Source organism: Branchiostoma belcheri, unplaced genomic scaffold (genome assembly GCF_001625305.1).
Source record: "Branchiostoma belcheri isolate BF01 breed outbred unplaced genomic scaffold, Haploidv18h27 scaffold3, whole genome shotgun sequence".
Taxonomy (NCBI): Eukaryota; Metazoa; Chordata; class Leptocardii; order Amphioxiformes; family Branchiostomatidae; genus Branchiostoma; species Branchiostoma belcheri.
Window position 1 is genome coordinate 5,770,757 of NW_017803909.1, and position 18,127 is coordinate 5,788,883.

An 18,127-nucleotide genomic window follows, 5' to 3' on the forward strand; every position below is an offset into this window, starting at 1 on the left:
GAAAAATATTCAACATTTCTAAAATACTTTGAACAGCCCGCGTCTAAAACAGAACACCCCTATTATACACAGTGTAGTCGTCCGCTGGTGTTGCACTGTGGGAACTCCAAAATGGCGCTGAACGTGGGCGAATTACTCGCTTATCAGGTAAAAACAACATTATTTCCCAAAATACATGAGAAATAGCCACACTAAGGTCATCAATGTCACTAATAGCTTCATCTAGTACCCTTCTTCTTTTTGTTATCCTTCCTACCGGCTCTTAAACAGCACAGAAATATAATTTTGTGTGGCCCCCCTCCCACCACTGCTTTGTGTGTACCATTTCAAACAAGTCGATGATTTCTCAAAATCTAGACCAAAAAACAAATATCTGGAGTTAATATTACATTTAATAAAAAGACTGGAATGTACCGTTTGATTTTAAGTCACATATGCATCAACAACAGTGAATTAGCCATGGCTTCAAGTACCAGAGTTATCAACCAAGGATATTTTTGAGGTGTTCATTCTTTCCTAGAACTATCGCAGAGTGGAACTCGGAGTCACCAAGTACAGTAGGGGCATTGTCGTTAGATAGCTTTAAAAAATGTCTAGAGTTAGTGGTTCAAGGGTTAGGTGTAACAAGTTGATCGGTGTAATGTAGCCAGCTGCCGCCGCGCCGCGTGCTTGCGAAGCTAGTGTGTTACGCCGAAGGGCTGTTATACTTATACCGGCTATACAGATACAGATACTGATACAGATCATATATGTGTTGCCGGAGTTCTTTGTGCTAATCCAGAACTACTTTCCTCTCCATGCTGTCCCCAGCCTGACCGTGAGTCCATCGCCAAGCGTGGACATGACGATGATGATAACGATGAGGATGACCTGGACAGGCCGGTGCGGAAGGCGCGTGTCCGAGACGTGGAGCGGTACAGGAGACACAGCCCTGCACAGCAGACAGGCATGTCTGAGGAGGAGAAGGCTGTGATTCTGGAGAAGTTAGAACAGGTAAAGAAATTACCCGAGAATGGCAGAATATAATCTTTTGAAAGTACATGTATCTAAAGCCAACTCAGATAAGAAATAGAACTGTCATAATTTCACGAGTACATTCGGCTCAGAATCAAGAGGTGCTACACGACTTTGCTCAGATAAAAATAATAATAAGTATGCAAAAATGATTGTGGGCATTAAGGCCTAACAAAATAAATGTTGTGTTTCCTATTACAGTCCAGAAAAAATTAGGGTCGGTAGGTAGGGATTCTACTTTTTTTTNTTTTTTTTTTTTTTAGTCAAAGATGGGACAATGAACGTATGATCTGTTTGTACTACACAGACAGGGTGGAGGAGGGTGCGGCGGGGGGGAGGTCGTGGGGGGGGGGGAAGCGTATTGCATTTTGTCTTTTCCAAACTACAAATGGAGGTCATTTCCTGCAACTTCAGTTCTACATTTCTGTACAACTAGCAGATGTATAAGGCAGTAGAAAGGTTCAAGATCTGTACTTAATCATCCTCATGTTCAAAAAAATTCTACCCTTAATTTTGAAAAATTGGGCATAGGTTCCCCGGATGACCCCTAACCGGGGGCCAACGGTGCTTCCACAAGTTCAACAAGTGAAAAATACATGATACAAAATGTACATGTATTTACTACCTGGAAATTGGAGCAATTTATTCCAAAGATGTTAACTGACATTAATGTATTAAAAACTAAACCAAATCCTATTTCTCAAACAAATCACATATTGACACAGCTGAACAAATAAAAATGTGATCATGTTTATAAACTCCACTCAAAAACAATTTTTGAGAGACACTCGGGTCACGGTACTAAGCGTGATAATCTCTAATATCTCATCTGATTCTCCCAATATGTAAAGGGTCTTTACAATGACAGCATCCAACCGCACATACATAGAAACAACAATATTACACAAGAAACCAATTAAAATTCGGAAAATTTCTCAGTAATGTTTGAAAATTAACCTTACTAAAATATAACTGAATTTTTATTTCAGTTGTAGCCGAAAAAATATTTTCCATGCGTTTAAAGTATCGTTTTAGCACTGTAATATGTACTTATTACATTTGCATGCTATCTTGACCTTTGACCATTGTTATTGTGAAAACAGGTCGGCCATGTTGTCTTTCTCGCCGTGAATTTTCGAGCCGTTTTTTCGAGCAAATTTCAACCGTTTTAAACATTTTACGGCCTCAAAAACTCATATAACGAGGAAACAGTTGTAGTTGTTATTTTCATGCGTAACATTTCTTCCTGGGGATGGATTATTTTTCCGTCGAGCTGCCGAAAACTTAGCGCCATGCCGCAACCATGCGATCGGGCGCGGCCGGCCGGCGGGAGTTTTACTTTGTATCGGTGAGCTTTCGCGATGTAAACAAAGACAGTCGGAGTTGTTTACATGAAAATTTTGTTGTGAAACGCCAGCTGGGTGTCAGATTTTCTACCAATGACAACGTTTTCTTTGTGGCGTCATGGCGAGATCGACAATTCATCGTCAATTCACAGGATTGTGCCGACAATGGAATTGAATAGCGGCCCGATCCGTGCAATTAGCGCTCGATCCACGCCGCCCGACCGAAGAAAATTGGAATGACGAGCACATTTATCGGGGATAAAATCCCCAATTTTGAAAACCGACCGCTAGCCGCTCGAAATTTTTGGTCGGCCCAAAAAAGGCTAGGGTCGGGGGGTTTTTCATAGGGTCGGTCGGGTAACCGGAAACACAACATTTTTTTTCCTAGGCCTAAAGGAAAACCTACCAAACCAGTTACAAAACCAACATTGAGGTGTAAAACAATTTTCGAACTACAGAAGAGTGAAACTCATGTAAAGGAATAATTCAAAGTACCAAAAGCTTACAAGTATCACAGTGTAAGTAGAGTGGAATCATTCCTCAGATTACTGACGTCTTTTGCAAGTAAGATACCTTACTCTTTAGAACCTTTTTCAAACTTAAAAGTATTGCAATTACCGGTACCTAGGATTGAGGTGTTCAAAATCAGTTTTTTTCCAAGAACTGTCATAGAGTGGGACTAGCAAGTACAGTATGAAGAAAGGTGTATTGGCTGGAATAGAAACCGTCCATTTCCTCCAACATTGCCCTTTCCTATGCTCCTGTTGTGAAGTCCTGAGATGAAGCGGCATGTTTTTCTCCAGGAGGATGACATGGAGACCCTGGATGAGGCGGCCCTGAAGAGGATGATCCTGACGTTTGAGAAGCGAGTCTACAGAAACCAGGAGATGAGGATCAAATATCCTGACAGCCCAGAAAAGTCTGTACACCAGAGTCTCATCATTTGCACCATTTGTAGCTTTATTCATGTGTTACATGTACCTGGTTGTAAAGTCACATCCATGCATGACCTGAATGATATTTACCTGGCTGATGTTTCCATAACTCCAAATAACCTCAAATAAGATCACATATACTATGCATATTTATGGTGTCAGATAGAATTGACCAATAAGACTCCATGATCCATGGAGGCTCTTGTACAGTAGTCTAATTGACCAATGAGTTCTGATGTTCCATCCAGGTATATGGAGTCAGTGCTAGGTAACCAATAAGACTGCATGGTCCATGCATGTTCAAGGAGTTAGAGCTAAGTGACAAATGAGAGTCCATGTTCCATACAGGTTCAGGGAGTCCAAACTGATTGACCAATAAGACTTTATGAACCATGAAGGTTGTTTAAGTCAAAGCTAATTTGACCAATGAGAGTCCAGGTTAACCATCTAGGTTCATGGATTCAGAGCAAATAGACCAATAAGAGTGCATGTTCCATGCAGGTTCATGGAGTCAGAGCTGGAGCTCCATGACACCATCCAGGAGCTGCATGTGATCGCCACTGCTCCGGAGTTGTACCATCACCTGGTGGAGCTGAATGCTGTCCAGTCACTCTGTCAGATGCTCAACCACGAAAACACTGATATCCTTTCATTTAAATTCCTTAAAAACACTGTCAGCTACGTTTTATGATGCCTAAAGGTATAAATGCTCTGTTGTTACATATGTGTGTGAAAAAACAAAAAAACAAAGAAGTGTGCTAAAAGAAAGTCCTACATCTGGTTCTATGTTCACATTGCGTTCAGGAGCTGCACACAGTATGGTGATGTGGTGTTAGGCAACAGCAAGTAAATTTTATGGGTGACACCCTCTGCAGACCCCAAATCCAAGATTGCAAATGGTTTTGATTCAATGGGAACAGATAAAAGGAATGAAATACATCACTTCATGAAAGTAAAAGACAAAACAATAAATCAGAGCCTTGTCCGCTCTTCATATTTATCTGCCATCCACGTTCTGGCATGGCAATACATGCCATCTATACGAAGCCGGTGTGTTATGTTGAAAGGCAGTTGTACCAGGGAGTGTGATATCATGGTATCCTTGACATGCCCACATATCTCCATTGCTCTGGTGGACCTGTTACAGGAGCTGACTGATGTAGACACCCTGAATGAGAGTGAGGAGGGAGCAGATGCTCTCATAGAGGCACTGGTACTGTCCAGTATTGTCCATCAGTATAACATGTGCTAAACTGTCATCTTTCAATGATGTACATTACAGTGCTAGTATAACACAACACAACACAGCACAGAGGGAAGAGAATGCACGACTTGAATCCTCAAATGTAGAATACAAAAGAATAACATCAGATACTTGTAAGCTTTATAAGAGAAGAATAAGAGAAAGACCTATACACTCTGCAACAACTTGACTTCATCAAAGGTACAGTCAAAGCTATACCTCTACATAAGGACTACCTGAAGGTAGGTTTATTGAAGTAGCAAAAGGTGCAAGGACTTTTGAGGTTTCCTTTGCTTCCTAATGGTTTGTGAAACTGGTAACTTGTTGTAGCAAATGTGAAGGACTTGTTAGGTTCCAGGTGCACAGCTAACGTTGTCTCCTCCTATGTCAGTTGGATGCCCAAGTTTTTGGGATGTTGGTGACCAACCTGGACCGACTGGACGAGTCTGTGAAAGAGGAAGCTGATGGAGTTCACAACACACTGGGTTGGTGGCGCCCCCTTGTGGGGGCAATTTACACTGCATGCCATTTCTGCTGCAATATAAAAGTGCCCTGTAATGCCTGCCTTCTTTATTCAAGCTGCACTTTTCCAAGTAGGATCTAGAGATATGTATGCTTTCACATACATATTTATACATGATAGTTCTTGCTATGCATTATTGTCATGCATTTAATGATCACAAAACATTAAAGGAATCTGATACACTGGTAATGCTTATAGAGGTACGTCGAGTAAATTCAAAGTTGTAGTTGACTATTTGTAACTACTTGTAACTTTGTTATAGCTGCTTGTGAACAAACATACTAGTGTGCATGGTTTTCTGTAGTAAGTAGAAAAGAATTCTTGAGACTGAAATCTTTACAGAGCATATAAATATCCTATGAGGTCCTATGTTAACATATTGTGTGAAAGGGGAAAGTTACACTGAATTTTTTCACAAGATGATTCTCATAATATACTGTTTGTAAAATCAGTCCAAGAGGTAAAAGAAGTATTGGGTGAAGGGTTAAAAGAGCCAATTTAGAGACACATTTGTGCCTATGGTGGTACAGAAGTTTTGAGTTTCAATGTCCTATTCTGTTTTTCTTTTGTTATTTAGTGTGGTTGTTTATTATTTTTTTTAGTAGGAGATGTTAGAATTCTGGTAAAAGTTCCAGGAACACAGCCTAAAAAGCCTCTGTCTGTAACAGATATCACAAATGAATACAAGTACGCATTTTCTAAGGCACGGGACAAGTAACAACCGGAATGTCCCACAATGTTTATTTTATGCTAGCACCGTATTGAAATTCCTTATGACGTTTTATGTATCATTTTGCCAATAGGTGTCATAGAAAATATTTTAGAGTTCAAAGCCGACAGAGCGAACGACGCCGCACAACAGGGTTTGATGCCGTACCTGCTGAAAAGGATAAAGGTAGGAAGTTTGTTTCTGTGTTCCTCAATTCTACATATTATGCCGAATATATATGTGCAGGGGAAAATACGATTTTTTGTGTGAGCCCGACGTATTAATCTCTAACGGTAACGGGCCCGTTAAGCAGATCGTTCGTTGGCTGTGAGACAGTATCCAATTGGCCCTATACATAATTATGCTGCCAGGCAATAACCTTTTGACACTCGGGCTGGCGTGAAAAAAGATACCAGTATTTAAAACAGAATCCCGATAAAAATGCCTGAAACACGTCAAAGATAAGCCTAAGAATAAACCTCGGCTTGGAGAGTAGATGCGATATCCAGCGCGTTCGGTTAACTTTGGCTCAAGGCACTTTGGCCGTCTTTAGACGACGATTACAGCTTTCGGTTCATTGTGGGTCGTATTTTCGCTCATTCTGAACGTTTCTGAAGCACTCTGCGTTTCCACTAGTCGTCTTATTATGGTTAGAAACGTGCGAAAAGACGCAAAATGACAAGCAAAACCAAACACCTGCTAAGACACATGCTGTACAGAAGCGACACCTATCAATTTTGGATCGAAGTGCAAGGAGTGATTACGTAATATCGGGTGTCGGTTTATATATTGTAGGAACACGCCCCCTAGCGATTCGTCTGAGTGGCCTAATGGATAAGGCGTCTGCCTCCGGAGCAGAAGATTGTGGGTTCGAGTCCCATCTCAGACGTTATGGGTACTCTTTTGCCTGCCGTAAAACTCCCCCACATATGTTTCATAAATTACTTCAAGTTATCTAATCAAGCTAATTGCTTCCTTTTCTTTTTCTTGCAACATATTTGTGACATGACAAAGTGTTAAATGATTGTGACAAAGTTGTTATTGTCTCCTATTCAATGTGTTGCAGGCAAAGATGCCATTTGATGCCAACAAGCTATACTGCAGTGAAATGTTAGCAATCATCCTACAAAACAGTGAAGGTAAGTTAAAATTTCTCACAGTTATCAGAACAGGGATTGCATTGGGAATGGGAAAGGGTCAGGGTGTAGATTTTTCCCTTTTATTTAAACTGCTGTTTAGTTAAAATTCTTGTCGATATTTTGATTGAATTAGCTAGCGTGGTACGTCAGAGAACCTAGATTTATTTTTTTATTATCTCTAATGGTTATAAACATTAATCTATCCTCACTACAGAAACCAGAGAACAGCTTGGAGAGCTGGATGGAATCGACACACTGCTTCAACAACTAGCTGTGAGATTTCTCCTATCTTTTCACAACTTGTGGTGAAACCACCTTTTTTCAAACTGATGCCATTTTTATCAACTATGGAAATGCATTCCCACTAGTATAAAGTATACATGAAAAATTTGAATTCCTGGTTTCACTTAACCATAAGGTGAAAATGTGTGTGTTGGGTTTAATTTATGTTTACTGAAGGCAAACATATTGTTTTTGCTCTGTCTCCTCTTCTTCTTGTCCAAACCAATAAGGTTAATGACCTGAACCAGACGTCTGTCACCATGGTAACTAGTGTTGGATTTCATCATGTTGCAATTTTATAGCAGGAGAGATTTAGACTCCTGCCTAACCATATACATGTATATATATATATAAATGTATTTGAGTAAGAATTAACAGAGCAGACCATATGCGAAGGTAAACATTATGCATTTGCTTTGCAAATGTTACCTTTCTAGTTTGATATCATATTACATGTGTACTTTAGTCCTGATCAGTATCCAATCCATGTTCTCCTAACAGACATTCAAGCGGCACAACCCAGCCAACAGTGAGGAACTTGAGATGATGGAAAACCTGTTTGACTGCCTGTGTTCTGCCCTGATGCTGCCAGCCAATAGGGACAGGTTTCTGAAGGGGGAGGGGCTTCAGCTCATGAACCTGATGCTCAGGTCAGTCGTTCAACCAATCAGAGTAGCTTAACAGACATTTTTTTCAAAGAGGAATATTTTTTCTTACATTTCTGTACCTTTTCTTAGATTTCTGTACCTGTAGGTAGGTAGAAGATCTGTTAAAAAGAAACTTTCAAATTCAAACCATGTAACTGCATGTATTTAAAAAAAGAAATGAGAGATTTCAGAATTCTGTGAATTGTTTTGGATTTCTGTAGATGTATTGGAACTGTCGAGAGAATTTCTTGATGTACCAGTAACATGGTGGTCATGAAGGTTGAACAAATGACTAAACACACAGTGTAATAAGTTATTGGCATGGTGGATAATAGACTCTTCATTTTCATTCCTTCACATTTTCTTCTTGTCCTTTTGCAGCCACTTTGTACGATTTACAGTAGGATTGAAAACATTTTTGGGGGGAGGGGGGGGGAAATGAATGAAAATTCATATGTGCGTGGATGTCATCCATATAATCAAATCAACATGGCCTAACTGCATCTCTGCTACTCTCTCTAGAGAGAAGAAGATGTCCAGGAACAGTGCCCTGAAGGTGCTGGACCACGCCCTGACAGGACCAGAGGGTGTGGACAACTGCACCAAGTTTATTGACATCCTCGGCCTGCGCACCATCTTCCCTCTCTTCATGAAGACACCCAAACCTAATAAGAAGATTGGCAGGATGAAGGAAGAACATGAAGGTGAGTTTTAGGGTGCATCCAAATATTACTAAAGAACCCTATCTACAGTGACCACCTGTCTAGTCTGACTCTGAGTCTTTGTGACCATTTTTGTCCTTTGAGTGATCACTAAAGACATGTATCGAATCACCATAGACTTTGTACAACCATGTTTATGGACTAAGTATTTCACAAAGAAACAATGGCTCAAACAAACAAACAAATAAACAAACAAGCCTCACTTTTAGCCTTACCCAACATCACTGGAAGTTGAACAGATGCAAACAAAAAAAGGATAGCAGAAAACATGGAATTTCTCTCACTAACCAAACTACAGGCCTGGTTCTTTCTGTACTGCATATTTGAGAACAGGGAGCATGTTTTTTTTACCAGTACCTCAGTGGTGTAAGTTTGTCCGTGGTGATGTTTTCCAGAGCATGTTGTGTCCATCATTGCCTCACTGCTGAAGAACGTCAAGAGTAACCAGAGACAGAGGCTACTGAACAAGTTCACAGAGGCTGATCATGCAAAGGTAACTACAGTTCTGTAGTTCACTTTCTCGTTTTTCTTGTGGTTCCATTTTCTTTCTGCTAAGTCTAACCTAAACCTGCAGAAATGTCTGGGAAAACCCATAAACCTACGACTACTTGTTGAATTACATGTATCATGAAAGTTCGTCTGTGTTGATAGTTATCATATTAAAATTAGACACAAAGATTACATAGAGATCGAATTTACAACGACCATTGTTGCCTTCATTAGGACAATGAATGACTAATCACTTCAAAACACAATCTTGCAAAAGTTACGGTTACAGACACGTTACCTTATTCACACAAGATCTTACGGATACAGGATGTCCAGATGTCAGCAATAGATCAAAAGTGGCAGGGAGTTTATATCGTCCACCTCCTCTGTTGACCTTTTTAAGCAGCTTTGCACTAGAATCACATGACATTGTGGTATGACTTTGTGTTTTTTCACCCTTAAGGGAGTGAAGCATTGTTTTTGGCATGTCTGTTTATGTTGTTTATGACCTGCATAAAGGGGGTGAAGTCTGCCACCTCCATAGTTCTCACCAGGCTGTTTGAGCGTAGGGGCCCCCTACGCTGTGATTTTGACCCCCTACGCTGTGATTTAGCCCCCTACACTGTGTTTCAACCAGCGTAGGGGTGGTTTTTGGGGGCAGAAGCTTCATTAATCTTTAAAAAAAATGAAAATATAACTTAAGAATGAAGCTATAACAAAGGGAGAACAAAATCTGTCCCCCAATAAACAATAAACAGTGTCTTAAGTGGTTAATATAAGTTACAAAATTTTTTGGGGAGAATATCAGACCCATGTTTTTGGGACTCGGTGCGCGACTAGCGCCGCAGAAAGTTGCCCTTCTATCAGTATACCTGACCCCTACACTGTGAAAAAATCCTGGTGAGAACCCTGCACCTCTGATGACCTTGTCACACCTGCAGGTGGATCGCCTGATGGAACTTCACTTCAAGTACCTGGACAAGGTTGGCGCGGTGGATGCGCAGATCGAGCGCGAGAAAGTGGCGTTACGTCGCCAGGGCGAAGAGGTGGACGAACCAATGGAGGAAGAGTTCTATTTGCGGCGACTGAACACCGGACTGTTCACCTTACAGCTGCTCGACTATATCATGTTAGAGATCTGTAGTACAGGACCAGCCAGTGTGAGCATTATCACTGCTTTATCATGTTAGAGATCTGTAGTACAGGACCAGCCAGTGTGAGCATGTGTAGTATCTTGTAGTGCAACATAGCCTATGGTGAGATGTTTTAAGGAACTGTTTTTTTTCTCTTGAGCAGATCAAGCCCAGAGTGATGCAGATCTTAAACCTGAGAGGAGGATCCATTAAGGCCATCCGTAACATCATCCGAGGTGAGGCATGTTTGCTATCATACAGATGCATGCAAATAGTATTGTATTATATTGGGTGGGCCGGCTACTCTCTCTTTGCAACCAAGGGCTGAATTGTGAGGAGCTTACAATTATTGGGGCTTAATCGCAAGGGTCTGGAGTGGCTGCCATTTGGCGCTAACTGAGGTGACGTCAATATGATCCCAGGTGCGGCCATACTACTGTAAGGTTTGAATCACTCACAATGGGAAGGTCCCCCACTCTATTCCATAAGTGTGGTGGGTTCTTTAACGTGCGTGGGGTGTGGCTCTCCCCAAACACGGGACCTCCATTTAACGTCTTATCTGTGGGACGTCCCTAACCGAAGCTAGGTATTCATTTACATCTAAATGAAGTGAGGAAAGTCGTGTAAAGTGCCTTTCCCAATGGCATAAGATTGGTGGGATCGGGCAGGATTCAAACCTGGGACCTCTTGGGTCTGAGCCGAACACCGTTACGCCACAAAACCCCACATATAGCAAACCTTACCCTTCAGCATGCTAAGGTAGCTGTTGGGCACCAAATTTGTACTGGATATGGAGCTAGGCAGCATTTGTGTGTAACTGTCCTCAACTGATGTTTTTGTGTTCATGTTTTGTCCAGAGTATGCAGCCAATGTCGGTGATGCAAAGAGCACTGAAACCAAGGAGGCAGAGCAACAGAGGTTACTGAGTCTTGTGGACAGATTCTAGCATGGTTGTCAGGGGGGGGGGAGGGGGGTTATAGAATTACTTCTTACAGAATATTGACATCAGTTCCATTTCTTTAGACGTCATTATGATTTTTTTTTCTTCTGTGATTCCTTGTGGCAGGGAAGTTGTCAAGAGGCAATTTTGTGTCGCTCTTCCTTGTGAACTGTTGTAACAATTACATGATAGCTTTACAATCTATATATTATATATAGTGTAGGTGCTGAATTTTGTTTTATAAGTAGCAGACAATACCGATGGAGTTCATGTATAACAGGTTTGTCAGGTTAGTGTTTCTATTCAGAGAAATACATGTAACTACTATGTGTCAATAAAGGCTTATGGAGACTTTGAAAATGTACTTGATACCATCTTCGGGATGAGAAGGCTTGCCTGTAGTAATCCCGGTGTCGAACTTTACTCAAGTGTTGTACTTCATACTCTCCCAATGTTTGTCTAAATGTGTTTTAAACTCGTTCACTGTTTTTGAGTCTATTTTGGACTGTGGCAGAGCATTCCACTCACTAACAACTCTTACACTGAAGTTCTGCCTTCTGACACTTCCTCTGGCTAAGGGGTCTTTCTTTCTCATTTCTTCTACAACGGCATCCTGTATGAAACATTGCTGACGAAATAGGCCTGTAAAACTGTATTGGAAATTTTTTAACCTTTGCCTTGGTTATGTACAAGTATTTTCTTAAGCATGAAAGAAAATAACTCCATAATGTTATGTACATATGTTATTGAGATCTATACATGTATGATATACTCTATTCGACCAAAGCTTTCTGTATACACAAAAAGTTTTCGGAAAGTTGTCTTCGGAAAGTTCAAGATGCAAGGCCAAGAGCGCATAGTCAGTAGAACTACTAGTACGCTGCATCGTCCCTCACTGTACTACGAGTCATACTTTCTTGCATGTACTTCTTGCTGTTAAACAGAATGGGTCTGTCGTTCTTGGCGCCCGTGTTCCCCTGCTCCCTGTTGGTGCGCGTCACTTTTCTCAGCAGGTCTTCGATGTCCTTGCACAAGTCCTCCGGCGTGGTTCTCCAGCTGTACCGCCTGTAAGGCTGCCCGTCGCTCGATACGAGGAACTTCTCGAAGTTGCCGGAGACGTCCGTCCTCCGCACGGGGCTCCAGCCGATGTCCAGGTGCTCCTGCGCCATGGTGGCGGCGTTGTCGGACGGGAAGGGCAGCTTGAGCTTGAGGTACTCCCACACGATGTGGCCGTGCTTGCCGTTGATGTCCACCTTTGAAAACAACTGAAATACGAGACAATGTCATGTTGGGTTGCAAGAGGAAATTGCACGGGAAAGGCATTTCAATAAGTTAATTGAGTTAACACCGCTTGTGTTCCACACCCCCTCGGTATAAATTCATCAGCCTGTTTCCACTCACGTGACTATGACGTCAATATCGCCCGCCATATTGGATGGTTAAAGTTTGAGGTTATCCTAAATTATACTCTCTAAACTATCCAAAAATGGCCTAAATTGTGGCGCTTATATTTGTACTATGTGTTTCTGATCGTTGCATGACTATAGCGACCCTTCTCAATTGGTTAGAAATGCGCGAAAATGTTTGTTTTACTTTTAGAGAGTGTTGTTCCTTACCTGAAAGTTTGGAGAGAAGCGGTTTCCCGGCCTTACTGCGCGGAGACACCGGAGGATCTCGTGGTTGGAGAAGGGCTCGCCGTTCCCGAACTGGTTACAGCAGAAGCCCAGCACGATCAGTCCCTTCGGGCCGTATGTGGCTACCAGGTCGTTCAGCTTGAAACACACAATGGGGAGCGTATTTAATTTAATAGGCACAGAATGAACGCACTACAGTGCGTGCAAGTGTCACATTCATTCTAAAAGTTATTTATCAGGCCTTTGCTTGGGTAAAGTGTAATGTTACCATGCAAAAATGGAGAGACAATTAAGCGAAATAGGCTGAGTTATTTTAGGACCATCCACTGTTTTTGGAGGTTACACAGACAGACCGTATATATGGTGGTCTATGATTTACAGTAATAGTAATACTGAGTATACCTGCTATGTAAAGGTACGAGCTTGAGGTTTATACTTTTTGTACAGTGCGAAGTGACGTATACACGGAGTCATGGCTACAGAAAATGGGTCATACGCTCGGTCCAGTCTCCAATTAAAGTCGAACGGGCCCGTAGAATGGATATTTGAGGGACTGCTGTGCACACACTTCCGCCGCGCCTTTTCAGTCCCGCTGATTCACTTAACGTGTTTTCAGACATAATAAAAGCGACTGAATGAACTTTTGACTCGCCCAATATTTGTCGTCCGACCGTAGCGGCGTTCGTGGCAACTAATTAAGTCACCTGCCCCAACTGACGGCGCCGCCGAACGACAAGACAAACTCATTCATCAATAGTTTTTAATATTAACGGCTCAGCCACTCGAATCAAGTCAAACTTATAATAATAATAATAATAAATGGTTTTTATTGTCCAAACAGTACCCGTGCAGTCGCAGCCTGTATACGGCTGAATTGATGCAGGGTATTACATAATCAAGACAAATCACAACAATCAAATAATACACATGATACACATATTTGTTCCACAAATTATTGTGGAACTGTCGCAAGGGTCTATACGGCAGCCATTCGGCGCCAGGTGACCTCAATACGACTTTCCCCAACCGAAGTTAGGTACCCATTCACACCTGGGTGGAGTGAGGAAATTCGTGTAAAGTGCCTTTCCCAAGGGCACAACGTCGGGGCGCATGTTCAGACATGCCCCAGGTACGACTCGGAATCGAACCCGAGTCTCCTGGTTCGTAGTCGATCGCTCTAACCACTACACCACCCGACGCCACCAAACTTTTATCATACATTATCAATGAACGTTTCAGTTTGGTTTCAAAGCTAAATTTGATGAATGAATATCTGTATTTGTGCTTAGGCTTGGGTGGAGGGCAGACACATAAGGCCACACCAAGTAAATTTTATGGATGACGTCCGCGCGCGCATTGATTTTGGCCTGTTCCTAGAAAAAAACCCAAGAAATTCCGCTTCCTGTAACTATGACCAAAGAGTCACGACATCGCCACAAATCGTCAGATTGACATGAAACCCGTAACGCGAGAACAGGACAGGACGACAACTGCTGTTCCACCTGATTTATTGCTGTTTTGATGATGAATAAAAGACTTATTGCTTGTTACACTGTATCACCTCATTCAATTTGTGTCCTAACATTTGTCGTCTCTTACTACATTTCTAATCTAGGCATCTTGCCTTTATTGTTTTTTTTTCGCCCTCTCGCATTAGATTTAGGGTCTCCAAAGGACGTCATCCATAAAATTTACTTGGTGTGGCCTAATAGAGCTTACTTGCAGGGATTGTACTGAAAGTTCTATCAATAGTTTTACATCATGCACGAGCCCGGTGCGGTGTAAGACATTTGTTCTAGTTAAGCTAGAAATACGAATATATCAATACATATTCGGAGAAGACTTAATAATGGTACAAACATATTGATCAACATTAACAACAGTACCGCCTAACGCTCAGCCATTCGCCATACCGGTGTTCCGAATTTTGCGGTTTAATTAATTTACATCTACGCTCTATGCGCAATCAACATAGGTCGCATTGCACAGCAGAATGTTCGTTGCTGTAATTAGAATAACCAACGAGCCTACGATTCTCCCAACACTAGCTTGTGGGACAAATGCAGGACCACGTGTTGTGCACCAAACGTCGGTGTTGTGAGGTGACAACACAGGGTGACACCGAAGGAGCTACTAGTATTGTAAACTTGTGAGTCAAGGTACCTGGCCTCAAAATTAACTTTTTCCCTATTCTATTGTCCCATCATTGTCCCGAAAATAAATTTCAATTGTCCCGAACTGAGGATACATGGTCCCAACCCGTTTTTCGGGAAGTATGTATAACAAAAACTTGAAGTCAACTTAATTCTGCTTAATATATGACTTTCAGGCACACTACTAGTACTAGTATATTATTGCAGAGGTTTTGGAGAAATTTTGCAGAAATTATGGTGGGGGGCGTTTCGAGAGCCAAAAGCCAGGAAACGTGCCTGATCAACTAAAGAAGGGCTGACTTAAGTGTCACAAAGAGACTTTATAGCTGCCCCGGTCTAAATTTCGGTGGTCAGTGGCCATCGGGACAGCATTAATTTCGAGCCCTGAAGGTACACTCTGAAACTTTGACACCCGAGCAATCTGCCTTTCACACGTTTACAGAACCTCTCACAAGGCTTAGTGGTCCCTGAGAGCGTCACAAAAAATCCTTAATCACCTTAAGAAAACATGGGACTAACACAACAGGGAAACCGGACTTAAGCCTGTTTCTAGGCTTAGTTTTTGTGGCGTGTAAAGCTTACATTCCACCGTGTACACAGTTTTCAGACGGGAGTAACAGAAAGCAGTAGTGTGAATAAGTTTCTACATAGTGTCTATATAATTAATGGATGAAAGACCTTTATTGTACATTTTTGCTCATTGCGAACTAAGTATAGTAAAACTACGTATATATAAGGTTCTGCTTCTTCTCGCTTCTTAAGACAGTTGTAAATGTAAGAACAGAAAGAGCTTATAGCACGAGGATTATCGAGTTTCATGAGGAATGTGAATTTTTCTTTTCTATCTAAAAATCTAAAACTAGGGAAATAATCTTGTATACAATTGAAGAGAATTTTTCATTATTATATAGAGCACAGTCCACAATAAAATGACTCTCGTCTTCAATCTCATTTAGTATTTAGGGAAGACAGATCGAGCCATGTAAAAAAAAACTGGCTTGCCAACTCAGTCGACCCACTTTCTTGTATCGTATTTTCTCCCATCAACAGGAACAGATTAAGAAGATCCAACGAGGCCCACTTTTTTATTGTTAAGTACCCGGAAGCGATACCCAAGGCAATACACAGCGTTTTTCTGTTTATCAATAAAACAACAAATATTTTGACAATAGAGGCATCTCCGAAAACGGTTTTACGTTTCAATGCGAGTGTATCAAATCTGTCTACATGTGTATCGTTTAAATCTGCAGATAGAACAAGTTTATAATTTAAAGCTTATAAAATCACCTTTATGTACACTTCCTGGTGGTCTTTCTCATACGATTGTCTAAACGATTCACCTATTTTTAGTCACGAAGCTAGCCTTACAGATAGAGGTATTGTCCTTCTGTATCGGACTTTCTAATCTATGTCGGACATACGATACCGCCCTTCTGTCTTCATAGGATTACACCTAATTTGTCGCTAACGCGCTCTAAATGGAACAGGTCACGTCACAAATCCAAAACAAGTGACAGACTTATACACTGGACAATACCTGGTTTTACCGAGTAGTTTTTCTACCTTAAGAATAGTTTGGCGTGAAAGGGATTCACTAGCAATCTTCTTCAGTTTTGAGGCACCTTAAAGATGGAATTTACGACGATTAGAAAGTAAGGAATTTCATCTGATAAGCCAGTATGGCCCCATTCACGTAAACTATGTCGCCTAGACCGTGCGTTACCAGTATTTTGAAAAGTAATTTATTTGTTGAACCCCCGTAATGGTGGTAAAATATTTGCGGAAAAGCTATAGTGCCAGATGTCACTGCCAACTGTTCCCCGTGTATATACACCAGTAATGGTGACAATTGTTTACCAGGTGTTCCCACTATCCATGTTAACCAGGTGTCTTCAGAAAAGAAGTAAAAAAAGGGTCACTAGTTTTAATTTTTTTTTCATTCATTCAAAATTTTAACGCAATAATACAATGAGTGCATTAGGCAACACGTTTTAGGAGTTAGGGTTGTTTTTATTTCTACATGTATGTCTAGTTATGTATTACATGCTTGTTTGTATATCAAATGTTCCTTTTATTTGTATTTGCAATTTCCTAGCTCGGGCATGGGTTTGCAATAAACAATATACTGTCTCACTCAACACAAATGACACCACATTGTGCACTTAACTCCTTACCGGTAGCCAATCTACAAATTGCTGTATTTTCGACACTGATTTCAATTACATCTCTCAGTCTGGAGGATTTACTTCATCATATATTAATTCATTTTAGTTTATTGGTACCGGTGCGCCAGTCATTTTACGTTCGTTACATGTACACATTTTGTACTTTTAACCTGTATTTTGTATGTTTTACGTTCTTGAGCAAAAGATCTTATAGGTACATTTGTGCTTGCTATTTAATGTTCATAAACTATGTGAATAAAATAAAATAAAAAAAAAATTAAAAATACTCTATCTCACCTGGAGGTACTCCCTGGTGGTGTGTTCTGACGCCGACGCCACGTTGACCACCAGCACTACCTTGCCGTCGTACGCCGAGAACGGGATCATCTCCCCGCCCAGGGCCTCGGCGCTCAGCTCGAAGAAGCTGCCCACCACGGAGGCCGGACAGAGCGGCGTGTTCAGCTCCATGGGGTGGGGGGTGGCATGGTGCTTCCCGTGGTGGCTTACCCTACCGTGGTGAGGTCCGTTCATCGTGGCTCCTTTTTTTCTGTCCTCGCTGTCTTAATTCTTTGGTGCTCAGAATATATGAGAAAGAGTGTGGGAAGGTCAAACACACAGCACTACCAGCGGACTAGCACCCTAGCCTGCTGTAGTGCCTTGCACAACTGTGTGTCACCCAAGGGCTACGAAATGGAGATGGGCACCACCCCTATGCTCTGCATAGAGTGGAACGGGACCTTTTGCAGAATATCATGAACCTACTGCCAAAACTTGGTATTTTTTTAGCGCAGCCAGGTAACTTTTGTACAGCATGTAATGACAGCACGTCCTTTCAGAAGACTTCACCCAATTGTTCGGGGTGCTCCTTTGCGTGTTACTTTACAATTGGGTTACGGGAGGACATAATGGGGATCGCCTACACGCCTCCGCAGCGTAACCAACCAGAGTTACGACTGCCGTGCCGTAAAAAGCGTCGTTCCGATCCGGACAAGTTGCAACCGTGGCGCGGTAAACTTGATTGATGGCGCCTGCAATCTGCGATCGCCTTGTTTA

At 41.6% G+C, this 18,127-nt stretch overlaps 2 protein-coding genes and 1 non-coding gene across 3 annotated transcripts; 2 read left to right on the forward strand and 1 right to left on the reverse strand.

Annotated features, from left to right (window-relative positions):
• Nucleotides 1–75: 75 nt before the first annotated feature.
• LOC109473992 (beta-catenin-like protein 1) lies at nt 76–11,226 on the forward strand. Its single transcript, XM_019774186.1, has 15 exons — nt 76–147; nt 811–993; nt 3,164–3,279; nt 3,797–3,936; nt 4,411–4,508; nt 4,930–5,023; nt 5,865–5,956; nt 6,837–6,909; nt 7,124–7,182; nt 7,693–7,841; nt 8,361–8,542; nt 8,956–9,053; nt 9,991–10,209; nt 10,346–10,418; nt 11,040–11,226. Exons 1-15 carry the CDS (start codon nt 112–114, stop codon nt 11,126–11,128), a joined length of 1,701 nt encoding a protein of 566 aa, XP_019629745.1. The 5' UTR covers nt 76–111; the 3' UTR covers nt 11,129–11,226.
• On the forward strand, nt 6,587–6,659 carry Trnar-ccg. Its single transcript has one exon. It is a non-coding gene; the product is annotated as a tRNA-Arg (tRNA).
• Nucleotides 11,227–11,502: 276 nt separating the features above from the next.
• Nucleotides 11,503–17,704, reverse strand: LOC109473993 (glutathione peroxidase 2-like). Its single transcript, XM_019774188.1, has 3 exons — nt 17,372–17,704; nt 12,739–12,894; nt 11,503–12,387 (listed from the first exon to the last, which is right to left on the reverse strand). The coding sequence occupies exons 1-3, from the start codon at nt 17,603–17,605 to the stop codon at nt 11,995–11,997; spliced, it is 783 nt and encodes a 260-aa protein (XP_019629747.1). The 5' UTR covers nt 17,606–17,704; the 3' UTR covers nt 11,503–11,994.
• Between the last annotated feature and the right edge of the window lie 423 nt (nt 17,705–18,127).

What these genes read in the sequence shown, in the direction of transcription:
- LOC109473992 (XM_019774186.1), top strand. Translation starts at nt 112, where the DNA reads ATGGCGCTGAACGTGGGCGAATTACTCGCTTATCAG. An exon ending in GATGAAGGAAGAACATGAAG is followed by an intron (nt 8,543 to 8,955) that starts GTGAGTTTTAGG and finishes GATGTTTTCCAG; the next exon opens with AGCATGTTGTGTCCATCATT. An exon ending in GTAGTACAGGACCAGCCAGT is followed by an intron (nt 10,210 to 10,345) that starts GTGAGCATTATC and finishes TCTCTTGAGCAG; the next exon opens with ATCAAGCCCAGAGTGATGCA.
- LOC109473993 (XM_019774188.1), bottom strand. Translation starts at nt 17,605, where the DNA reads ATGAACGGACCTCACCACGGTAGGGTAAGCCACCACGGGAAGCACCAT. An exon ending in CCACCAGGGAGTACCTCCAG is followed by an intron (nt 12,895 to 17,371) that starts GTGAGATAGAGT and finishes GTGTGTTTCAAG; the next exon opens with CTGAACGACCTGGTAGCCAC. An exon ending in GCTTCTCTCCAAACTTTCAG is followed by an intron (nt 12,388 to 12,738) that starts GTAAGGAACAAC and finishes CTCGTATTTCAG; the next exon opens with TTGTTTTCAAAGGTGGACAT.